Raw genomic sequence first — 25,263 nt, 5'->3', positions numbered from 1 at the left:
ATTTGATTATTGATGGATTTGGATATTAAGTATGCTGTTTAGAATGTTAAGTTAAAAGTATTCATATATTTTAGACTATGGTAAGTTCTAAAGTTTTTTTTTAATGGTGTGGATATTAAGAGCTATTATGCTTCCTACATTTTTGCTACTAGGATGGTAGCTAGAATCCTCAAAGGAAGAGCTATCCTTGCTTTTTATACATAGAATAAAGAAAATTGTCCATTCAGACATCAACATGTGACAGCTACTCAAAGGTAATGCAATTAGAATTTTTAAAAAAATAATATTTTTCAGTTAAAAATAAATTAATCCCAATGACCTCCAGTTCTTAAAGTTTTCAAAGTAAAAATGATGCACAGGAGAGAGAAACCCAACCACACATCTCTCAGTGTCAGACACAGCCACTGAGTTTAGACTCAAAAAAGGATATAGGAGAAATACAGGACCATGAATAAGCATACTCAATTTTTTTTTTAAAGTACCTACAGAATTTGTGTTTGAAATTAAGTTTGGAAAAGATACTCCTATACTTCTTAGAATCCTGTGAATATACCAGTCTTCAAAGCCAAAAGGTAGTAATGAGTTAGTTATTACCTTAAATCAAAGGAGGTAAAGTTCTAAAATCAAAGACTTTAGCTTCTCTGACTCCTCCCAACTGAAGCAGCTGTTCTGTATAGAAAATTTGTTTCCAAACGCCTCTATTTAAAATCTGAATATGTGTTTTCATTGGTTTAGCAAATTCTTGGAGTAGATTTCCCCCCAATGAAGGAAATTAGTAGCTAGTCCTTAGTCTTTGAGAGCTGTCCAACGTGCTGACTCCATAGACTACTCCCTAAATAGTATTTAAACTCTCTATAGGATGCTAAGAAGTTAAGTTACTTGTCCAAGTTTACCCAACCTTGGACAACTCAATATGTGTCATAGACTGAGATTAATCTAAGTCATCTTGACTCCAAGCATAGACCTGTGGACACTATACCATACTGCTTTCACACTTTTTTAGCTGTTCCTCTGGATTTGTCTAACCTATCTGAATGTTCACTGTCCCTTGGCATAGCTTGTAATATTATGACTCAGGAACCCAATGATGCACTTTTATATCCCTAATCCCCAACACTGAAGGCAATTCTTTTCTTTCATTTCAAAGTCCAGATTCTGACTCAAGGGTTCCCCCTACTGACTTTTAGCTGCCACCTTCTCTCTTTGACTTCTGGCCCTTCAACACCCAGATGAATGTGTGTGTGTGTGTGTGTGTGTGTGTGTGTGTGTGTGTGAGTGTGTGTAAAATACAGAGTACTAACAACCAGAAGAATCATGAAAGGCTTTTAGGAGGTGACATATAAACTGAGCTTTGAAAAAAAGTAGAGATTCTATAATGACAATCATGAGGAGTGGTAAAGGCCTAGATACAGCCTAGGTAAAGGCACAAAAATGAAGAACTGTCACACCTGAGGCTGAAGTAATAAGCCAATTTGACTGAAATATCTACTACTCTAAGTAGAATTCTAAAATATGTAAAAAACATGTAAAGCTTTTGATACCAGGCTAAAACAAGTTTTAAATTTAAAAGAAATGGGAGATGCTAAACATCTCTCAACAGGGGAATGACATGGCCACATATCTCCTTAAACCTTGGTAAGAATCTCTCTACAGATTTTGCCTGAAGACCTCCACCAGTGAGAAGCCGTGTGTCTCTTGAATTGGCCCATTCCACATCAGGATCATTCTCATTTGTTAGAAAGTTCTCCCTTACATAGAGCCCAAATATGAATTTCACTAACTTTACTATTCATTGTCCCTAATTTTGCATTGTGAGGCTAAGCAGAGCAAGTTTAATCCTTCTTCCACATGAAGATCTTTTAAGTACTTAAAGAAATCTATCATGCATCCCCTAAGTCTTAGCCCAAGTCTTTTCTCTACCATTTCCAGTCCTGTCAACTGATCCTCACATATATTAGCATGAGCTTGAAGGCTTTTACCCCTCTAATTACCCTCCTCTGAAGAGGGTCTTTTTATTTATGTCTTTCTTTTCTAAAATTCCACTAATTATTAAATCCTTTTATTGCTATAGCACACAAAATGCCCCAAATCATAGTGCAAATTATTAGAAGCTTAAAACTGCAGTAAGCCTTTTAGGAAACATTTTATATTACTTTATTTTAACTTTAACATCAACCCTGTAAAGTAGCACTACTAAAACTATCATTTCACATTTCAAAGAAAATGAGAATCATAGAGGATCAAAAGTATTATCAAAAACAGGATTCAAATTCAAATCTTTGGACTGTTAGGGCAGGTAGGTGGCACCATAGAGCATAGAGCTCCTGGCCTGGAGTCAAGATACTTACTGCCTTAGCTGTGTGAGCCTGGGCAACTCAACCTTGTTTACCTCAGTTTCCTCATCTATAAAATGAGCTGGAGAAGGAAATAATAAACCATTCCACTATATTTGCCGTAAAAAACCCAAATGGGGTTACACAGAGTTGGACATGACTGAACAACCTTTAACTCTGGACTCTTAAGCCTATATTCATTATACTGTACCATGTTTCATTTCAATAACAGAGGAATATTCCACAGATCTTGATGATTTTTAGTTAGGTGACATATGAACATCTCTCTTCATAACAAACTCAGAAATCCCCTGAAACCAAAGTTGCAGACAAGTGTTGCACTTCTGTGTTCTATACATAATCTACTCTCTTTAATTCTTTTTCCAATGTGAAGGAAAGGAAAGAAAGAATAAGCCTGTCATCCCTAGAACTTTTGTCCAGGGACTTAAAATCATATGAATTTGCTCAGGCTATTTTATGAAAGCTACTTGACCTTGACAAGACCTCTAGCAGTTAAAAAAATAAAAAAACACACACTAGTTTATAAAAATCAAAGAAAGATGTACCTATACTCACAAAAGCCTTGAGGCAACTACGTGGTGCATATAATAGAGTGTAGGACCTGGAGTCAGGAAACCTTTAATTCAAATCCAGCCTCACATACTTACTAGCTGTGTGATAATAAGCAGGTCATTTAAAATCTGTCTGCCACAGGAAAATTGGGATAAAAACTTCACCTATGTCCCAAGGTTGTTGAGAGAAACAACTGCAAAGTACTTAGGACAGTGACTGGCACTTAAGAAGCACTTAATAAATGCTTGTTTTCTTTTTTCTTGTTTTGACTAAATATTCTGAAATAGGATCATAGAACCAAAGCTTTCTAATTGGAAGGGATCAAAGATTTACCTGGAAAGGACTTTATGGGACATAAATTCCAAATCCTTCATTTTACAGGTTAGGAAAGTAAGATCCAGTGAAGTAAGGCAGTGCCAGGTCTTCTAACTTTTTAAGTCACTCTTTCCAGAACACTATGCTTCTCCTCAAGTGCCAGCTCTCTTAATTTCTTCTCTTTCTTTGGTTAATGATATCATTAAAGTGAAGCAAGAAGAAATTAAGCCTCTATTTCTGTTCATAAAATTAGTTATTTCAAAGGATATTCCTAAATAGTGACCAAATACATTCCTATTGAGGAAATTATGACCAAAGAAGAACTAGATAATACTATGAAAGACAAAATGGACAACTTTGGCTATATTAAAGTAAAAAGTTTTGCACAAACAAAAACAACAGAAACAAGATTAAAAGGGAAGTACAAAGCAGGGGAAAATATTTATAGTCAGTATTTCTGATAAAGGTCTCATTTCCAAAATATATAAAGAACTGTGTCAAATTTATAAGAACATCAAGTCATTTCCTAATTGATAAGTAGTTAAAAGATATGAACAGACCATTTTCAGACAATGAAATCAAAGCTATCTGTAGTCGTATGAAAAAAATGCTTTAAATCACTATTGATTTAGAGAAATTCAAGTTAAACAATGATACATTTTTTTACTCATTCCTTTATTCATCACTGAAATGGGTATTTATTCTAATAATCAGAACATGAGGTCCCAGGAGGCTATTTTTATAGCACAGTATATGGCACATTCTGTTGTTATTGTTCGGTTGCAATTCTTTGTGATCACATTTGGTGTATTCTCAACAAAGATATTGGAGTGATTTGCTATTTCTTTCTCCAGTTCACTTAACAGATGAGGAAATTAAGGTAAACTAGATTGCTTGACTAGTTGAGGGTCATACAACTAGGAAGTGTCTGAGACTTGATTCCTAGTTGCTCTCTAGCACATATTAGGCATTTTATAAATGTTTGCTGACAACACAATTCTTTGGTTCCCATATCTTGCCATATTGTCCTCTAAACTTTCTATAAAGGGATGCTCCTCTGGCTTTACTGGCATTGCATAGGTACTGTGAAGCATGCAAGCTATATATTAATTACTCCTCACCTCTATTATAAGAGTATTCATTTTCATTACTAGTTCATCATCTGATATCATTCTTAATGCCATTTCTCTTGCACAATTCTCCTTTGGTAATAATGTGTTTCAGGCTACTCAGGCCCATCTTGTGCCTTTCCACTGCTGTTTGGGTCACCCTTAACTTTAATTCTTCAGAGACATGTTGTTCCATGACTCACAGCAAACCATAGAGCACTGGCAGAAGAATATTGTTGCTTTTAAAAATGGGCCTTTGTTTCAGGGAGAAATTTGGGGGTCATTAAAAGCACCATGTTATTTCCCAAAGGCAATTCTGCCTACGCTTCTCTTCCTGTTCAGTTCTGAGGCCAGCCTTTCATTTGTGCTGCTGAGACACTGAGAGGAAGTATCTATCCCACTAGACAGCAGAGTCAGGATAACAACAAGAATTTTTGTTGGTTTTGTTTACTTGTTTTTTTCCTATGTGAACAGTAAAGAATAATACTTTTGAGTAAATATTTTCTTTCTTAAAAGCATCTACAACATTCTGGGGTTTTAAACAATCAATCAAATTCTTACCATCTTGCAGGGATTATGGTAGACATTCAGGATTCCAAGGCAAAAAATAAACAGTGGCTACTTTCAGGGTGTTTTTGTTCTATTAGGGGAAAGTATATATACATAGATATATAGAGACAAAATTTTATAAAGAAAATATAAGGTAATTTTGGAGGAAGGCAGTAGCAGCTGTGAAAGGGAGTGTGGGAAATCAGGAAAGATCTTATAGAGAAAATTCTCCAGAACTGAGCCTCAATGAGAACTAGTAATTCTAAAAGTGGAAGTGAAGAAGAAATGGCATTCCAGGCCATGGGAGACCAGAAGCACAGAAGTAAGAAATGGAATGTGGAATGTCATATGTGTGTACAACAATAAGGAAGCCAGTGTAGTGGCAACAAAATGTATAAAGGAGAATAATATGTAATAAGACTGAAAATTTGAGTTGGAGCTAAATCTCAACATGGTTTTCCTAAAGGATACATCTGCACATGTTACCCCAATATTCAATAAATTTTAGTGGTTTCCTATTAATTTCAGAGTCTAATATAAAATCTCAATGGGACATTTGAAATTTTATAGTATATGGTCTTTTCCTACCTTTCCAGTTTTTTTTATACTTTATTTCTGCCTACACACTCTATGATATAGCTCATTACATTAGTTTCCTTGCTGTTCCTTACCTCAGATATGACATCTCTGTTTGGCTGCCCTAATTAATGGATGCCTTACATAACCCACTATTTCTAGGCTGGCTTTAGCCAAGCTTAGTCATTAGTCAACCACTACTCATGGAATATAATAGAACAGATTCTGTTGTTGTTTGGTTATTGCAATTGTGTCCAACTGTTCATGACCACATTTGGTCTTGTTTTTTTTTTTAAACAGACACTGGGGTGGTTTGCCATTTCCTTCTCCAGCTCATTTTATAAATGAAGAACTGAGGCAATCAGGGTTAAGTGACTTGCCTAAGGTCATACAGCTAGTAAGTGTCTGAAGCTAGATTTGAACTCAGGAAGAAAATTTTCTTGACTCCAAACCTGGCACTCTCCTTAATATGTCATCTAGCTGCTCAAAATGAGTCCTATCATTATTATTAGAAAGGATATTTCAATAAACTCCCTTATGGCTTTGTTTACCATCCCTGTTAATTTCAAAAATTGAAATCAAAATAATGTCCTTAGCCATTATTTCTTATAGAAGTTATCTGATGCTATTAGAACCTGTTTCTTAGATAGAAGAATAATTGATTTGTATTACCAGTGTTGACAGGTGAGAGATACCCTAACAATGATGAGGTCCCCAGGCAGGTGTATCAGGTTTTTGCAAAAGAATTTACAATCCAAATCTTCAAGGGAGGTTTTTGGCCAAAAAAAAAAAGGGGGGGGGGCGGTATTTAGACTTAGAAGCCAGTGAGCCAGCTCCTGATTAGGAATTAGCAAAGGTTTGGGTACAGGACTTTGATTTTTATTTAGCCTTCTATGGCCTGGGGCTAGGGAGAGATCTCCAGATAAATTGAGGGACTAATCAATAATGGGTGGTAATTATGCCCCAGGCCAAGATCTCCAAATGAATGGGAATTATTGTGGGAGTTTCTCCTGGGAATCAAATAGGAGGGTGCGGATCACTCCCAAAAGGTCAGGAGAGGTTGAGATTTAGGGTTTTTCCAACCCAGGTCCTCCTCCCCTTAAAGATCAGGAGGACGCAGATCCTATTACATCACAAGTATCTAAATACTTGTGCTTGGCACATTGCAAGGACTTACATACTCTTTCAATAATTAATTCATTGTAGAAACTTAAACCAGCAATGCTGATCAGCATCCCCTCTATAACTTATAATTTTAGATGTTTGCCTCTGCTTGCAAATCAACTAATATAAGTTTTTTTTCCCCCCTTTCCTGAAGGCCTGCTGATCTATACACCCAATTTCATTAATTAAAATAAATAAAATAATTGATATAGAATTTTAAAAATATAATACTCTCAGAAAGAAAAATTTCATCATGATAAATCTCAGTAAAATATACATATGGTTGAATCCTTCTATTTAGCACCTTATCTCTGTCCTTACCTACCAAGTTCACAAAAGAATATTCAAAAGGATGCTGCAAAGTAATACTACTACCCAAATGGCCACCCAATGAATATATGAATGCAATTGACATTCCTTCACAGTCTGAAATCCTCTCTCTACTCTCAGGATATATTACACCATTCTCCCTCTGTATAAACATGCCACTTTAAATGCTAATTCAGATGCAACATTCACTCTTTTTTTTCTATTGTTTTTTGTTTTCTAAAAATCAAAATGAAACTCTATAGTTAGAAACACCTATTTTAGCTTTTTGCTGTACTATTTTGAAGGAGGTAAAGGGTCACAAAGAGCTAGGGGGGAAAAGTAAATTTATTTAGAAATCTATTTAAGTGATAAGGATTAGCCTTCATTTTTAGCCTAAATGAAACTCACTCTCTAGGAAATTCTGCCTTCATGTATTTGAAAATCCATATATCCAGCCTAACAGTCATAAAATAAAGTGGATTCAATACCATTACATTCCAGGAATGACCTTGTGTTACAACAAATAATATTTTTAACATATGTTGGTAACCAGTTAAATAGCTGGATGTTACAATTCTGACCAACAGGTAAGATTTCAAGGTTTTAGATCCAAGAATTTTGTGTGTGTGTGTGTGCGCACACGCATACAAATTTAATCCATTAACTACAAAACCAAATTATCACTTTAAAAATGTTGACCAAGAAATATTTTTAAAACAAAACATTTGATTTACAGTTACAAGGAATAAGAAATCTTGATATAATAAATTAAATTACTCTAGCTATGCTAGGGTCATTCTATACCTGCAATATGTCACTTCTTTTTGAGTGATATATTAGCCCAGGGAACTTAAACTTACTCTAACCACAAAAATCCACCCAAGCTATTTGTCTTTTGCTACCTGACCTTTCTTTTCTTCCTCACCTAGGTGGATGCCCAGAAGGTAAAATGCCAAGTAGATAAAGTGTATCCATTTCTCTCCCATCCTTCTTTTGACAACTTTCTTCTCCAAGTCCTAATACCCTACTAGCTACCTTGCTAACTATTCATTTTGTAGGGTTGTGCCATCTTTCACTTTCTTTTCTTTGTTTATACATGCATGCGTGTGGGTCCCGCTTGCTGGAAATTGAGTTGTTTATTTAGCAGGAAAAGTCACTACTTCCTCTAGGATGGTCCCTACCTTTATGTAGGGAGAGCCACTTTTCTTTTTTTTGTCTTTCACTTTCGAAAACAATTCCCTTTCTAAACTTATCTCTATCTTCCCACTATGAATTCATTGATAAAAGTTTAAACCTCTACTTTCCAAACTGTGCCTCAGGGCACCTGTAGCCATTACAAGGCTGTCTCAAGAAAAACAAAGAAATATGAGATACCCTATCTCAGTCACACCTAGAACTACCACTTGGAAGTAGTTCCCAGTTTCACTATTAGATTACTCAATATTCTTTTCTATGATTTTTGTTTGTTTACTTGTACTTTTAGCTAGGCCAAAAACTTTTTGAAATTTCTCATGTTGTATCTTTGCAAAGCTGTGTTTTCAGAAATGATTGGGATTTTAAAAAGCAAGTACAACTTAAAAAATCAATGTAAAACAGGAAAGAAGGTTAGCTTTTGTCTGATTTGGTGTAAAATCTGACTCCAAGTTTTGAGAAGTTGTGTAGTGTTCAAAAAGTATATATAAACTATATAATAAGTAGCTATGGAAATTTCAGAATAAAATAAAACTATTTTTCTTTTCTTTCTTTCTTTTTTTAAAATTATAGCTTTTTATTTACAAGTTATATGCATGGGTAATTTTACAGCATTGACAATTGCCAAACCTTTTGTTCCAATTTTTCCCCTCCTTCCCCCTATTCCCTCCCCCAGATGGCAGGTTGACCAATACATGTTAAATATGTTAAAGTATAAATTAAATACAAAATAAGTATACATGTCCAAACAGTTATTTTGCTGGACAAAAAGAATTGGACTCTGAAATAGTATACTATTAGCCTGTGAAGGAAATCAAAAATGCAGGAGGGCAAAAATACAGGGATTGGGAATTCTTTGTAATGGTTCTTAGTCATCTCCCAGAATTCTTTCACTGGGTGTAATATTTTACAATATTATTTAATTTAATCCTAAAAATAATCTTGAAAAGGAGATGCTATTTATTAACTCCAATTTGTAGTTGAGGAAACTGAAGCAAAGACTTATCCAGACTTATACAGCTAGCAAGTGTTTGAGGCTAGATTTGACTCAGTTCTTCCTGATTCCTGGCTCATCCTATCCATTGAAACATCTAGCTACTCTCATTAAGTGCCAATTGTATATTGTGCCACAATTCCCTTTTTAATGTCCTGACCCAGTTTCCCTAATTATCCTATTTAGTTACTTTGTCTCAGGTTATAACCTTTGCCTCTTAATGTTTGTTGAGAAAAAGGTTTTATATCTTTAGGCTATAATCATTCCTTCTTAATGTTTGACAGGATACAGGTCTATCCATTTCAGACATCATTAGAATATCAGTAACCTCTCCAATACCTCCCTCTATTATGTCATCCTAGATGCCTCCCCCCATTAGGTTATCCCCATCCAGGTTCCACCCCCATTATGTCATTGTTCTTGTTATCCTATAAAAAAGTCTTGCTGTCTGATATTCAGGGCTGAAAATATATTGGATTACTTACTGTCTAAGTAAGTAAGTAAGGGAAAGAGGAGTAGGAGGGAAGGGGGGGAAAAATTTGGACACAAGGTTTTGCAAGAGTGAACGTTGAAAACTATCTGCATCTATTTTGAAAATTAAAAAGTTATTATTAAAAATTGTAATATTGTAAAGCTATTAGGATAGCAGCTAGTACATAGTAAAATACCTACATAGTACCTACTGATATTCTTTGAGACAATAGTCTCATTCAGCCCTGGGACCAAACATGGAATATTCAGTCCCAGTAAATCTCTCCATTTAATAAACTATTAAATTGTTCTCTAATCTCTGTCTTGCTCAGTTTCTCTGACATTACATATCAGGTACCATGCATCCCAAAACAAGAGCACACTGGTCCTGATGTTCAAGAAGCTTGTATTAAGAAAAACATGCAATCATATGAAAAATGAAAAAAGTATGAAAACTATAAAACCAAAGTCTTTTTATTGAGGGAAGGGAAAGAGAGGGATTCTAGAAACCAGAGAAAAAAGAAAGAGTCTCATGTGAAGAACAATAAAGACAAAGGGGTGGAGGGAGGAGGGGAGAAAGGAAGGGGGAGAAGTAGGAAGGAAAGCATCCCAGACATGGGGATAGAAGTTAGAATTGTGTGTACTTAGAAAACAAAGTTGATTAGCTATGGGAAAATCATAGGGTATGTCAAAGGGTGTAATGTCTAATAAGTTTGGAAAAGGTAAGATCTGGACATATTGGAAAAGGCAGAGTATAGAAATATAACAAAGGATCTTAAATGTCAAAAAGAGAAATCATTATTTCCTAGAGACAACCATGAATTTTCCTGAGTAGGGGACTGATATGATAAAATCTTTGTTCTAGGAATATCACCCCAGCAGCACTGTGAAGAATGGATTGTCCAGGAGACTTGAAGCAGGGAATCCAATTAGAAAGTTAAGACAATCACCCAGGCAAGAGACAAAGCGAATTTGACCTAAAATAGGTGAAAAGAAAGGACAGATGAAAGAAAAGATAGGAAGCCCTCAATAATTGTTGGAAAGGAAAGGGAAGAGTTGAAAATTTGAGAATGAAAATCTAGGTCACTAGAATAAGGAAGTTAGAAAGGGAGTTGAATGAAAGATTCTAAGTTCTGTTTTAGATTTGTTAAGATACAGATACCCATGGGAAATCTAATGCAAGGTCCAAATGGCTATAAATGATTGGGGACTGGAAAAGAATTCAGTTTGGTAGTCTCTCCATAATGTGGGAACCATATACAATTCACCAAAAGCCTTGTTTAGTTATAAATGTGACTTACTTGTGCAAAAAAGGGCATAAGAAATAGAAATAATTTTCAGTCAATTCTTTTGGAAACATCATAATTGCTAAATTAAGAGAGCATTGATGAAGATGAACTATACGCCAAAAAAGCAAAACAAAACAAAAACAAAAAACTCCAAAATTCAATAGTTGACTCATTCTCAGTTCTGGTCAATCACTTATTGTTATAAGGACTGCTGTAAGACTACCAGATGTGGTGCTGCCTTCCATTTCTGAAAATTTTAATGGTTTTTATCATTCTAGACAAAGATTACCTTTAAGCTAAAATAAAATAATCCAGCAAATTCTTGATTTTTAAAAATATATAATTCACTATCTCCTATAAAACTTGCATTTAAAAATATCTACTTATTTAAAATATATATACATATGTGTATATGTATATATGTATGTTCAAAAAGCATAACAAATAGGTACAGATTTGTACCATGCAGAATATCTAGACAAAAAAACTTAGATAAGTTCAGTTTCACTTTTTAAATGGAAATACTGCTGTTACATAATATAAAACTGAATACCCAATCATTCTGCTCAAGGCATAATACAGATTTAAGAAAACATGGGTGAATTTATTTGGTAAATAAATTGTAAAAGTCTCAATAACCAGGCTCCATTATGCTGCCTAGCACAGATAGGTAATAAAGATGAAGCAATGTCTTTCTTCATTAGATTTATATTAAAATCACTCTAGCATAAAAAAATTCCTTTTCCCACTACCATAAAAAATACATTCTATATAGAAGGTAATTACTATAGTTTTCTCTATATGTACTGCTGACCAAATTTAATTTTTAATTTTTAATCAAATAAACAAAAACAACATTTTTGCTATTTTTTATTTTTTGCAAAGCACTTTATAACCTGAAAGACCTGGCCCCCTCTGACAAATATAGGCTGAGTGAGTTATACCCCTCAATACTTCGGCAATTCTCTAAGATTAAGCAAAGAGGTGCTAACCTGTATTGGTAGAACTCCCTCATCCCCGAGTTTCTTTTTCCAGTGACATTATGGATCAAATCCTTATATGTATTCTCTTATTTTTGGTTCACTTTCCAAATGGTTTATATCTCTCTCCTAGTTGGTATAACAATAAAATAAAGAAAAGATATTTATTTTGATACACTATACTTTAACTCTAGTGGAAGTTGTCAGGAGGGCTATACATGTATTTTAAATAGAAGAGATATAATTCTTCTCATGTTGCTAAAGAATACATATGGCCAAACTTAAATACATCACTTACCACTCTCCCCTCCCCCAAAAAGTGCTTAACTAAGGCAAGTTTTAAGCAAGTTTTAAGAGATAGAATTTTGCATTTTCTTTCTTCCCTCAAGTTGCCCTATCAATACATGGCGGTTAATACAATCACAAAGGGGAATCATTTAGATGCTTCAAAAGGAAATGTGATCTGATATGCACATAAGCCTGATTTCATCACCATCTCAGCGGTCATTCACTAGGCAATCAATTAATGTTACAACCAACTAGAAACAAAAAGGACAAGTAAGTATGACTTAGTATATGCTCTTTATAGAAGATCTGTCAAAGACTACTCAAAATGGCAAAGCTCTTCATAGTATACGTGAAACAAAACTAAAACTGAAATACTTTTATTTTTCAAAAGAAAGGGAAAACAAAAAGATCTCTCTTTCCCCTCATCAACTTATTTCAAATAATAATAAGAGGGGCACCTTTTAGATATTTGTTGTTTCATTTTTTTCTTTCTAGCAAAGTGAATCAAACACTGGACTTGTCAAATCTAGCCAAGAGAATTATGCTCAAGGAGGGGAGAGATAGCTATGTTAATATCTATTTCACAAGTACCAGGGGCTTGAGTTCTCTAATGAGACTCTAATGAGTCATTTACCTAAAACCAAGAAATATAAGCTCAGAGCCTGTGGCAATTTAACCAAAGGCATTCCAAAAAAGTATCACTTTCTTCTGCCATTAGTATAGCACAGGCTCCACAATAAGCAAAATGGAGAACTATTGGGAAGGCTTTCAAAATCTGAATACAAGACTTTGGCTGGTTGTTTCTCAGTTTGTGTTTACCTTTTTTTTTCCCCCTTTTATTTGTATCCCCAGTATTCAGCATTGTAAGATTGGCACATAATAGGCATTTAAATAAGTTAAATGATGACTTGATATTGCTATATTTATCTCTTAAGATTAACGTTGCTTTTTAATATCTCCCTATATCCACATCCTCACCCCTCCTCATGAAAACTTGTACAGTACTAACTTCAAATATAGCACCCATAAACATAAAAAGCAACTTTCTCTACTATACACACATATTTCAAAAGCTCCTCAGATTTTAAATCCTGACTGTTTCTAAGTCAGCAGTTATACCATCAATTGATCATAAACCTGTTCCTACTTTAATTGAATGTAAGAGTAGCTAATTTCAAACAGTTAAGCTGCAGGAGAAAAAGCTATCTATGAGGCAAATAAGATACTATTAATTCTAAAAAACAATAGGTTAAAATATACTATGGGGAAATCAAGTCAAGGTACATAAATCTGCAATTTTAATCATAAAGTAGCATCACATGAGTCAGGCCATTAAAAGCTGAATGAGATTTAGTATAAACTACATTTTCACTGCTTATCTTCAACAACTCAGATCTAAAACAAAATAGTCTTCTCTGCTCAGCAATGGCGTAAAAAAAGACTGAGCTTGAATTTCTAGAAGTTAGAGCACAGAAATCATTCTTATCACAGCCGTTTATACAATCTGCATGCCAAATATTTTCATCTAAAGAACTGAGCTCATTAATTGACAGAATTTTTTTCTTTCAAATTAAGGGTCACCCTAGAATAAAAATGCATTCTTAGTTCACATCACCCATTAGAAACCTGGAAATCTTGCACTGTAATTATAATTTAGAGGCCACTACAAAGGACATTCAATTATATTCAAATCATGGAATATTGACACTCATGCATATAAATTCCGTTTTCTTTGTTGCTAAGCTAAGGCCAGTTAGTTGTCACATTTAACCTTCAATTTGCCACTGACAAACCTAATAAATACTTCAATGAATGATTACATCACAATTATACAAAAGATTATAATGAAAGAATCTTGTGTTACTTACAAACTTCCTCTTCTAGGGAGACTCAGCTCTTTCTGAAAAAAAAAAAAAAAGAAGAAAGAAAGAAAAATGACATTATAGGGATATATGAGCTTTTTTTTTTTACATTAAAAAAATCAATTTTTCTTCACATTTTTGGCATGGAGAAATTTCAATGACATCATTCTTTCCTAGTTCCAATCCTGCATGATTCCCTTAAAAATGTATTTACTTTGTTTCTGATTTTTCAGAGGAAAAAAAAATGGAAAAACATCCATCTCTTTTAACAACCAAATTCAAATACTGTAAATCAGCATTATGATTCTAATGCCATGTATAATTTTAAAAACAAGTTCATGCTAATCTTAAAAAATAAACCTTTTGACTTAGACTTATGACCCCATAGAGATTAAACAAAAAGAAAAAGAATCAATATCTACAAATATACCTGTATTAGTTCTTTGTGATGTATCAAAAAAGGAAACTAAAGGGTTATACATGAACTAGAGATGATTGAACAAGTTATGGTATATGAATGTGATGGAATTCTACAGTACTGTAAGAAATGATAAGCAGGGCAATCTCGGAGTAACTTAGTAAGACATGCATGAATTGTCACAAAGTAAAGTGAAAAGAACCAGAATAATTTACACAATAACAACAACATAACAAAGGCAAACATTACTGAAAAACTTTAAAAATATGATCTATGTAATGATTTCACAGGATTCATGATGAAATATACTGCTCACATCCTAATAGAGAAATGATGAAGTAAAAGATGAAGCTTTTTTCCTCCCCAAAAATCTTTAGCACATGAATAATGTGGGAATTTGTTTTGTTTGACCATATCTGTTTGTTATAGGAGTTTATTATTCTTTTTAATGGCAGTTGAGGTGGATTTCGAAGGTAGGTTTTTTTTGATTGAAGAATATAAAACTTAATTATTAAAAAAGCAAAGTTGTACAGTAATATTCTGTGATCAACTTCTCACAGTAGAATGATCCAAGACAATTACAAAGGATTTATGTTGGAAAATGCTGTCTATATCCAGAGAAAGAACATATGGACTAATTGCAGATCAAAGAATATATATTTTTACTTCATTTTTTTGTATTTTTTTTTCCTTTTGTCTATTTATTCTTTTACAACTGTGACCAATATGGAAATATGTTTTACATGACAGTTCATATATAAATTATATCAAATTGTTTACTATTTAGGAAGAGGGGAGAGGAAGAGAAGGAAGGAGAAAAATTTGAAACTCAAAATCTTATAGAAATGAGTATTTTAAATTATTTTTACATATAATTTGGAAAATATAAAATACCATTAATTTTTTAATTTAAAAAAAAAAAGCAAAGTTCTGGTAAAAAAAAAAAAAAAAAACTCTAGGGAGAAAGTGATATGTCACATTTTCCCCTGCCATGGCCCCAAAGTCTTACCTCTGGTAAGAAAGCAGAAGAATTTAGGCGGTTAGGATTGGGGATGAACAGCTAGAACAGACTCATAGGCCATCTTATCTAAACCTGTCAGTTTACAGATAAGGAAAGATAGATCTGGGAAAAGTAAAATGTTCAAGGGAGAAAATATCAGGTGTTAAAATTTGAACTCAGATCCTCTGACTTTAAAGTAAATGTTTGTTCTATTGCACTGTAACTTCCCAACATGGGTCAACTAATGACTAGATAAATATAAAGGAAATATCTATGGATCAAAGAAGGAGAAAAACACACCGCTGCATATCATTTTGTATATCAAAGTGGCAAACAAAACAAAACAAACAATAACAACAAAAAACAAAGAATAAATGATACAAACTAGACTTTGGTTTAATCTTCCAAGAAACCAGGAAAATGTCATCACTTAAACGAGGCCTATTGTAGACCCAAAAATGTTCACTATGATGAATCATTCTAATAATATCAGGAAATAGATCATGTTATCCCTTACAGCTAAAAAGTCAATCAATCATCTATAGTCTATATAAACAGAAAGTCAGAAAACAACCAAAAAGAAAAAAAGATGCTAAAGAGACCCAGACTCACTATAATGAATTCTTCAGTAACCACAATATTATGTGTGATTAAAGAACAGAAAGGAATTAGACATATGACCTATTTCAATCTCAAAATGTGCACACAATAAATTCTCAAAGATGAGATAATATTAGGTTATTCATTCTCATTATTTTCATTTATATTCTGCCCTCTAGAAGCTCAAGCATTGTCTTTTGAAACATGTGCCTCCTCAGTTCTCTGTCTCTTATCTTTTCCATTCACTTTTTATTGAAGATCTCTGAATGCTTAGCTTATAAGGCAGTGTCAGATATTGCTTCTAGGCAATACAACAATCTTTTTTTTTTTGAGTAATATCATATCTTTAAGATATATTGAGAATATACTGCTTCCAGAAATCATAATTTCTCCTGATGTACCTTATAAAAAAGTTATCTGACAATAAGAGAGTTAGGATAGTTCTATAAATTGGCTGCTTTTCTTATCAATTGACAGATCAGTTCCTATTGTTGTTTGTGACATATATCAATGCTAAACTTAAGGAGAAATGATTAGAGATGTATTAAATGAGCTGTTTATATTTCTATTCTCAGAACTTAGAGGCTGTGTAGAGAGAGGGGCTAGGGAGGGTGGAAAAGAGCAGTGAAATGAAATAAAGCCTTTGCTCACCATGATTAGCCTTCAGTGGATGAATATTTGCTGTTATAGAACCCTAAATTATGAAACATGAAATACAAGAAAATGAAATATTTTAATTTACTGATAGTCTTGGTAATGAGTCATAAACTTTCATAAAAGCTGGCCTTAGGAATGGGTACATAATTAGAAATCCAAATATTGAATTTGTTGTGTGCTTACTTAGTATGATTGGTTGGTAATTGATCTTTAGTTGAAAAACACAAAGTAATCACCTGAGGCTATATAAATAAATGCATATATGCATATATATATAATGTATGTATATATGTGTGGGTATATATATATATATATATATCTGTAAAACAATCTGCTTCTTTGGAGAACAGTAGCTAAATTGATTACAACTGCTTTCAATAGGGACCCCAGGAATCCATTGTAAAATTCCCCAAACAGCATTCTTCCCTCCTAACCAAAAGCCTAGATCAAGATCTTTATATTAACCTTGGGTATTCAAATCCTGTCAGTAAAAAAAGAGAGAGAGAGAGAGGTGGGGAGGGAAAGGAAAAAAGGAAAAACAGAAAGAAGGCAAAGCTGACAATTTCTCTCAGTTTAGAAGCAAAACTTCGCAAATTATGTTTAAGCTCCATATGCAGAAACAGTAAGTATAGAAAGCAAGTAAAAAAGGCCCAGACAAATGAATCAAAGACAGCTCCTCTGCACAATAGTCCAATCAATCAAATTCCACCTAATGACCCAATCACAGAACACTAGTCTTTCTGGCCTGATGAAAAGCTGCTGAAACAGCAAGAAAATAAGGACTAAAAACTCACTCTCTTAATCAGAAAAGCTATTCAGTGGGTCTAAAATTACTATTTCTCAACAAGAAGAAAGGTTATGATAGGCAACCCTCTGCTGTTGCTAAAAGGTTATATTGGGTAACCCAGTCCTGCTCCTCAAAGGAATAGCCACACAAGTAGCAGAGATGCTGAGATGGGGAGCAGAGGACATTTAATAGGCTGATGCTAGCTGACCTGAAGCTACACTAACAAAGCTGACAGCGCTAATCCACCTGACGGGCTTGAATGTCAAGCTCGGGAATGGAAACTCAATTTGGTAGCAAATTGGAATCAGATGTGATGGTAATAAAGTGAGAAAAATGAATGCACTGTGGCTGAGACCTTGGGAGCGTTCTACCTGATGAAGTCTATGAACACTCAGAGCACTATGCAACTTGAGACAGAGGATGATGATGATGGCTGCTGACCTAATGTATAAGTACCACAAGCTAATATATCTTAGCTCTTCCTGCAGATATGGTTAAGTCATATTGCTAAGTATATAGCCCTTAAACTATCTCCCATAACTTGAGTCTTTGTTTCATATTTGTTGAATATCAACATTAAATTTGATATAAATGTAGCTATGTACTTAGACAAACTTATACAGTAGCAATTCCATCTACTCAAATCAAGTCATTTATGGCAAAAAAAAAAAATGGAGTAAGGAAGATGACAGGTACAAATAATAAAAATTAAGCAAGCTATTTTTTAATAATCCAGCAATTATTGACTCATTACTTAAAAAAAAAAAAAAACTACTAAGGAACTGAAAAGGCTTTATCTTCCCTTTCCTCTGCTCCCCAAAAGGGGTTTATTATTATTATTATTTATTATTTAGGTTGTCTCAAAGGCAAAGGAAAGACTAGAAGGCCTTTGGAAAATTGAATGACTCCACTATCCCTGAAACAGTGGTCCCTATTTTAAACCTAACAGTCTCCAAACAGTGCTATACGGTGATGGGATATAGAATGCCACATTCCCTGAAGAATTCAAGCTGAGGGTCAAAAGGTAATCAATGAGATACATGGTGGGTATATGAGGGATGCAACACATTATAAATGAAGACATAGAAGAAATAATATAACAAATGTCATCAAGGAAAAACATGAGTGGAAAAGAAGGTAGAGCAATCATAAAACAAGAATAAGTGATAATCAAACAGATCACTGATACGCTCCACAGCTATCCAAATAATACCAAGAATAATTTTTGTGTCATCAACTCCGCAATACTTTGGCAATCTGGTGAAATGTAATGCTACTATGTTTTGTTTTACACATTCATAATAGAAGGAAATACTAAATTTCCATTTAATATTAGTGAAAATAGAGATATATTTTTTCCTTTTCAAATTTACAAGCTCCTAAAAAGTATTCATGGGGTCCATGGACACCAAGTTAAGAATCTCTGATCTAGAAGAAAGCCCCAAAAATCACTGGGTGAGTTTCCTATAGAGGATTTATGAAGTAGTAAGCAACAATTGCTGAGGATGAACAGATTAAGCCACAGCCTACATCTCTGAGTACAACATCTACTTTGACAAAACCATGGGCATTCTGGAATATGGAGGTAAGATTACTTAGAGTAGTGATTTCCAGAAATGTAATTCTGAAAGCCTTATCACTATTTAAACAATTTCACTACTCTCTTACCCCTCTCTTCTAGAAAGGCTTTTTTTGGGCAAATGTTTATTTTAAATATTTATTTGAATTAAAATGAATTGTTTCATCATTTTGAAATTGTCTTTAAAATTCTTTGACTTTTATGAACACATTAGGTTGATTCAAATACAGGATTGGAAGTTATTTAACTATTTGCAGTTCTGTTTACAAATACAATGAAGGATTCTCCAGCATTGGAGCTTCCAGTCTTTGTTCGTCAAATGATTACTATCATCATTATAAATATTATTATTTTCTGAGGCAAACTGGGGTTATGTGATTTGCCCAGGGTCACATAACTAGGAAGTGGTAAGTATCTGAGGTCAAATTTGAACTCAGGTCCTTCTGACTTCAGGGCTGATAGTTTATCCATTGCTCCACCTAGCTGCCCCCCTCAAATTATTTTAAATAAAAAACATTCAAATAGTTTGTTTCACTGAGGAAACTGGTAAAAAAAAAAACTGCCATGCTTTAAATATAAAAGCAATTTTCATTATGCTCCTAAAGTAATTTTTATTTATTTCCACTATTTAAAAGTTATATGTATGCAAACAATAGCATATGGCTCAACATTCCACACATGTTTGAAGAATCTTTGAGCCATCCATTTAAATTGATTTACAAGATTATGACTTGGAATGAATATCAATACAAAGCAAACAAGATCCAAAGCAGTTCATAAGATCATAGATTTAATGAGGAAAGGGGTATTAGAAGACATCTTAGTCAAGCTCCCAAAACCCATTCAATTTTAGAGATGAAAAGACTAAAATCCAAAGGGTTTACATGATTTGATCATGTCCATATAGCCAGGAACTATGGGAAATAGGATTTGAACTGAGGTATCTTTAATGCCCAATCCAATATTTTGGCCATCACACCAATTGGACCATAACATTTATTAAATACGATGATGGATCTATGCTCAGTTTTTACTTTTAGAATGCTCTTCCTAACAAAGTCTAATGTAAGTTTTCTAAGTTCATATATTCATATGGTCTACTAAATTGTATAACTAGTCAGAGTCAAAATATAACTTAAAAAAATAACCTGTATAGCAGAGATGGGTTTTACAATAATTTCACACCATTTAATATTGAGAGAAAAAATATTCCATTTTTATTTATTTTGTTTGTTTCTTTCTTGTGCAACCCTTGCTCTCAATCATCTAAGCTTCACTCCCCTAAACTCTGCTTCTCCTGAAACATTGCTTCATGTAGCTTCATGTTTTTTTGGGAATCAATTATAATAGCAGTGTGGTACAGAAATAAGACTTCTGACTTTGGCCCCATGAGGACTTAGATTTATGTCCAAGTTCTACCATGAACTCTTTGTCTGACCTTAGGCAAATTGTTTTGTCTCAGTTTCCTCATTTGTAAAATGAAGGGGTTGATCTTTACCTCTAAGCCCCCTTCTACCCTAAATTGGTGATCCTATGACTTTAATAAGAATAACCATTCTCAATTAAGTCTTTATAGCTTATAATAGGTATTTTCTCCGAATCCTAGAAGGCAGGCAGTGAGTCTATTAACAAATTAAGATCCCACTATCATACAACTCCGCTACTCATTACACAATGGAGTCCTTTCCTTCAACAATACTGTGCAATGTGTCTTAAGCATCCTTCCAACTAAAAGTATGGGAGAGGTTTTAATTTAACAGCTTGACTTTTGAAATACCATGGCAGCTTCTATGAATCTCTATATTCTTCTAGTTACAACTTCTTTTTTATTATTATTAAGACTTTTTAATTAGCCATTAGTTGCTTGAGCCAGCTATTGACAAGTTTCTACACAATATAACTATAGAGCACTCACTGATGATTCTTTCACTTAAGGAGCTTATTTGGCTAATGAGCACATATTGAGTGCCTAAATACTCACATCATTGTACTAAGTGATGGAAGTGCTACAAATAAAAATAAATAAAAGCCAGGGAATGTTTAAATTTATTGGAGGAGACAGAACATAAGCATATGAAACAATATGAGGAAAAAATTACAAAGGAATATGTAGTTAATCCCAAAGCAGGCAATAAGGCAAGACAGAAAGAAAGGGATCAGTAGAGGTGAGTTTAACTAGGAAAGACTTGAGAAAAAAAATAATCAGATAAGAAGGCAAGAGGGCAAAAGGTAGGCATTTCAGCAATGTCTTGAGCAGAAAGCCAAGTCACGTGGCAGGATGGGATTAGTTGGGGGCCAAAGGACCAAGCCAAAAAATAACAAGCAAAGGAGATTATTATGAAGAAGATGATATTTTAGATCTTTCTGTCTTAGAAAAGCAAATTTCAGTGGTTAGGCTGAAGAGCCTGCTTTCATGGGTAACTATAATATGCTACTATTTTGACAGTTAATTCAGAAAATGAAGAAAAAAATCAATTTCAATTATAAATTGAAACTAAACACATATCCCTACTTTTATTTCTTATATGACTGATAGAAAGTATATTATTAGCTAAACCTACCTTCCAACAAGAGAAAAACCAGTGAGCCCACAACAGCCCATTATTTGATGACATTCCCATTCTAGATACCCTGATCCTTCTCCCTACCATCCCTAAGCTATAGAGTCACATGGCAAATGTCAAAAGAGCTTCCAAATTAAACAAAACATTGGCAATTACTTTTAGAGAAGAACAATGTCCACAGATCTTGGCAAATACTAAGCACATTTCACACATAAATTATTTTAACAGAAACCGATTTCATCTGAAATAAGGCCCTGAAAGGTAACACTTCTAACTGAAGCTTTTAAAGTAGAAAAAGCATGACAATTGGAATAATCAGCTAACTCCAAATAAATGGACAAGTAAAACATACTTCCTTCCCAGCCAATTACTGTAGCCTCCGATTCTTCCTTACATGGTGTACCCTGGACATTAAAATAATAACAATAATAATAAATACACAAAACAAACTCAGGAACCAGACCCATTTCCTACAGATTCTGTCTGGCAATTCAACTAATAGGGAAAATCTCACTACTTAGTCAAGATTTGCTTCCTGTCCACTGGGCTGATGGCTGAGTATTAAGCAAAATGTTAATCATTCCCAGAAATTAGTAATACTTCTATTTTACATAAATTACTTTGCTCTCAGTGCCAAGGAAAAAAAGGGAGAGAGAAGCATAGCTCACTAATGAAGGACTCAATGTCATTTTAGACTTCAAGAAAAGCAAAATTTTGATAGAATTTTGAAGGTCTTATTTCTCTATAGGAATAAGAGAGACAAAACCATTCAAGAGAATCAACTGATCTTTAAAATCCAAATTCTGAATCGAAATCATACATAACCTATTATGTAGTCTGACTCATTGGAAGTAACTGGAAATGGGGAAGGGAATAAGCATTCATGTGGAGCTTGTACTAAGTGCTTTTACAAACATCATCTCATTCAATCCTCCTAACAATTCTGGGAAATAAGTGCTATATTTTATTATCTGCACTTTACAATGCAAGAAGTTGAGGCATATGGAGATGAAATGACTTGGCTGGGGTCTAGCCAAATTCAAACTCAGATCTTCCTGACTCTAGGTCCAGATTTGGACCTGTGTCACCAAGTACTTCTGAATCGGCACTGACATGGAGGGTTTAATTCAGTTCAAATAAAAGAAGTTCAAATCTGGCCTCAGATAATTAATACTTATTAGCTGTGTGACCCCAGAAAAGTCACTTGATGACCCCAGTTGCTTGAGAGAGAGAGAGAGAGAGAGAATGTTTACATGCATATATGTATTTATATACATATAAAATATGCGGTATAAATAAAATAATAGAAGTTATCAGGGCAACTTTTTAAATCTTCCCTTTCCCCTTGTTTTTTTTTTAATAATAGTTTTTCATTTTCAAAATACCTGCAAAGATAATTTTCAACATTCACCCTTGCAAAATCTAGTATTCCAAATTTTTCCCCTTTCCTTCCTCCCCAGACAGAAAGCAATCCAATATATATTAAACACATGTACTTTTTCTAAACATACCTCCACAATTATCATGCTGCACAAAAAGAATCAAATAAAAAGGGAAAAATAAGAAAGATTTTAAAAAGCAGGCAAAAAGCAACAAAAAAAGATGAAAATATTATGTTGTGATCCACATTAAGTTCCTATTCCTCTTTCGGGATGCAGATGGCTCTCTCCATCACAAGCCTATTGGAATTGACCTGAATCACCTCATTGTTGAAAAGAGCAAAGCAACATTTAAAAATTAGGTGTCTATATACATAACTAGTGTTCTGTATTATTTTTTCTTCAGGCTTAAAAGCTATGTACTGTGCCTATTAATTGCATCTCAATTATATATTCAATTAACACATTGTGTCTTTAAAAAACCTTTCAGGACTTATTTTTTCATTTCCTCAATAAACACTTATAAAGTACCTATCAATAAAATATAGTATAAGGCTCAAAAGACAAAAATATTTATGGTCTCCATCACATCAGAGTTTATCTTACGTTCAACTAAGAAAAATAATATATATATATATATATATATATACACAGATAAGTGAATACAAAAGATATGACATGTAAATCAAAAGTAATTTGGGAGGGGAAGGGAAGATACTAATATTATAACTGTTGGAATTAAGAGTGGCCTTGGGTGAGAAGTGATACTTTAGCTGAATCTTTTAAGGAGCAAGAAATTTCCAAGATGTACAAGTATATTCTAGTTATGTCACAGAGACACAGGGAGAAGAAACATGATATGGTATATGGAACCAGTTTGCCCATATATCATGTCCAAAAAAAGGAGTGTTATGAGATATAGAAAAAATCAAAATATAAAGGGCTTTAAATGCTATATGGAATAGTTTATATTTTATCCTGAAATGATAGGGAGCTACATAAATGTAGTGAATATCAGGACATCACCAGACTAATATTTTGAGAATATCAATTTATCTTAATGGAAGAATTAAGATGACAGACTCAAGATAGGAGAAGCAGAAGACAGAGAATCCAATTCAAATGTCATTGGATTAGTTCACACTAGTGATAACAAGGTCTGAACTAGTGTGATGATTTCATGAGTGGAGAGAAGAGAAAGGAGAAATAGAATCAATGAATCAAATGAAAAAAAAAAATCACCTCAAGAACTCTATACTCTACTCAAGGAAGCAATTTTTAAATAGTCACATAAATACAAGGTAATTCACATTCTACCTTATATTATAATTATTTTTATAAAATTTCTTAAGGTTAAAGATTATCTTGTTTTTATATAGCATTCTATATTTGTGTATATATGTGTATTTTTAAGTATCTGTATAAATGCATATATACATATACACACATATTATGGGTAGGTTTATAAGCACATCTTACATTCATTATTTCATTGATCCTTAAAACAAGCCTCTGAAATGGATGCTACAGATATTGATATTCCCCATTTTACAGATAGGGACATAGGCACAGTGACTGAGTGACTTACCAATGGTCACGCAATTAAAGCGTGGGAGGTAAGTTTAGAAGGCCCTCCCTGACTCCAAATCCAAGACTTTATGCATTATACTAGGAAAGCTTTTTCCATTAGTCTGAAGTACAAAAGGAACTATGCTTTACAGATTTTTGATGTCTCTGAAGTATTTAATAAAAAAAAAAAATCAAAGCATCTGGTATCCTTCAGGTTTACAAAACTCAGGTCACTATAGGCAAGTTTTGTTCTTGGGATAAATAAATGTAGTCTTGTTATTTGACTTAGGTCAAATAATCTTGTAAAATTGAATAATAAATACACCTACCAATTAAACTACCAACCTTATTTCTAGTTATTAGAAGAAGATGATGATCTACACCAGAGCTTAGCTAAGGACAAAAAAGGCTACATTGCACAGCTGTGACCCACAAGACGACACTGCAATTCTTTTAGTTCTTCTATCCATTACCAGCAAATTATAGTAAATTCAAAATATTGATTCATACACCCCTATATAGGGAGAAAGTTACCATCGACTTTTATTGCTTATTGTGGGGTCCAATTCCCTGGAATCGATAAAAGCTACAATGTTCATAAGCTTCTTAAAAGATGGTTAATATAGTACATATGAGGCACCTTTCAGAGTCACTGTGAATCTGTGCCATTTTTCGACTAGAATAGCTGCCCACATCTCAAATTTATA

At 33.7% G+C, this 25,263-nt stretch overlaps 1 protein-coding gene across 6 annotated transcripts in view; it reads right to left on the bottom strand.

The window, feature by feature from the left end:
• Positions 1-25,263, bottom strand: part of MAST4 (microtubule associated serine/threonine kinase family member 4) — a 786,570-nt gene that overhangs the window by 350,296 nt on the left and 411,011 nt on the right. For all 6 annotated transcript variants that reach the window (XM_031965792.1, XM_031965783.1, XM_031965810.1 and 3 more), the window contains one exon: positions 14,010-14,041. In XM_031965792.1, the coding sequence (XP_031821652.1) occupies positions 14,010-14,041 (32 nt within the window). The remainder of the gene's footprint in view (positions 1-14,009; positions 14,042-25,263) is intronic.

Source organism: Sarcophilus harrisii, chromosome 1, assembly GCF_902635505.1.
Source record: "Sarcophilus harrisii chromosome 1, mSarHar1.11, whole genome shotgun sequence".
NCBI lineage: Eukaryota > Metazoa > Chordata > Mammalia > Dasyuromorphia > Dasyuridae > Sarcophilus > Sarcophilus harrisii.
Note: the sequence above shows the minus strand (reverse complement) of the source record. Positions and strands in the feature narration are given on the sequence as shown.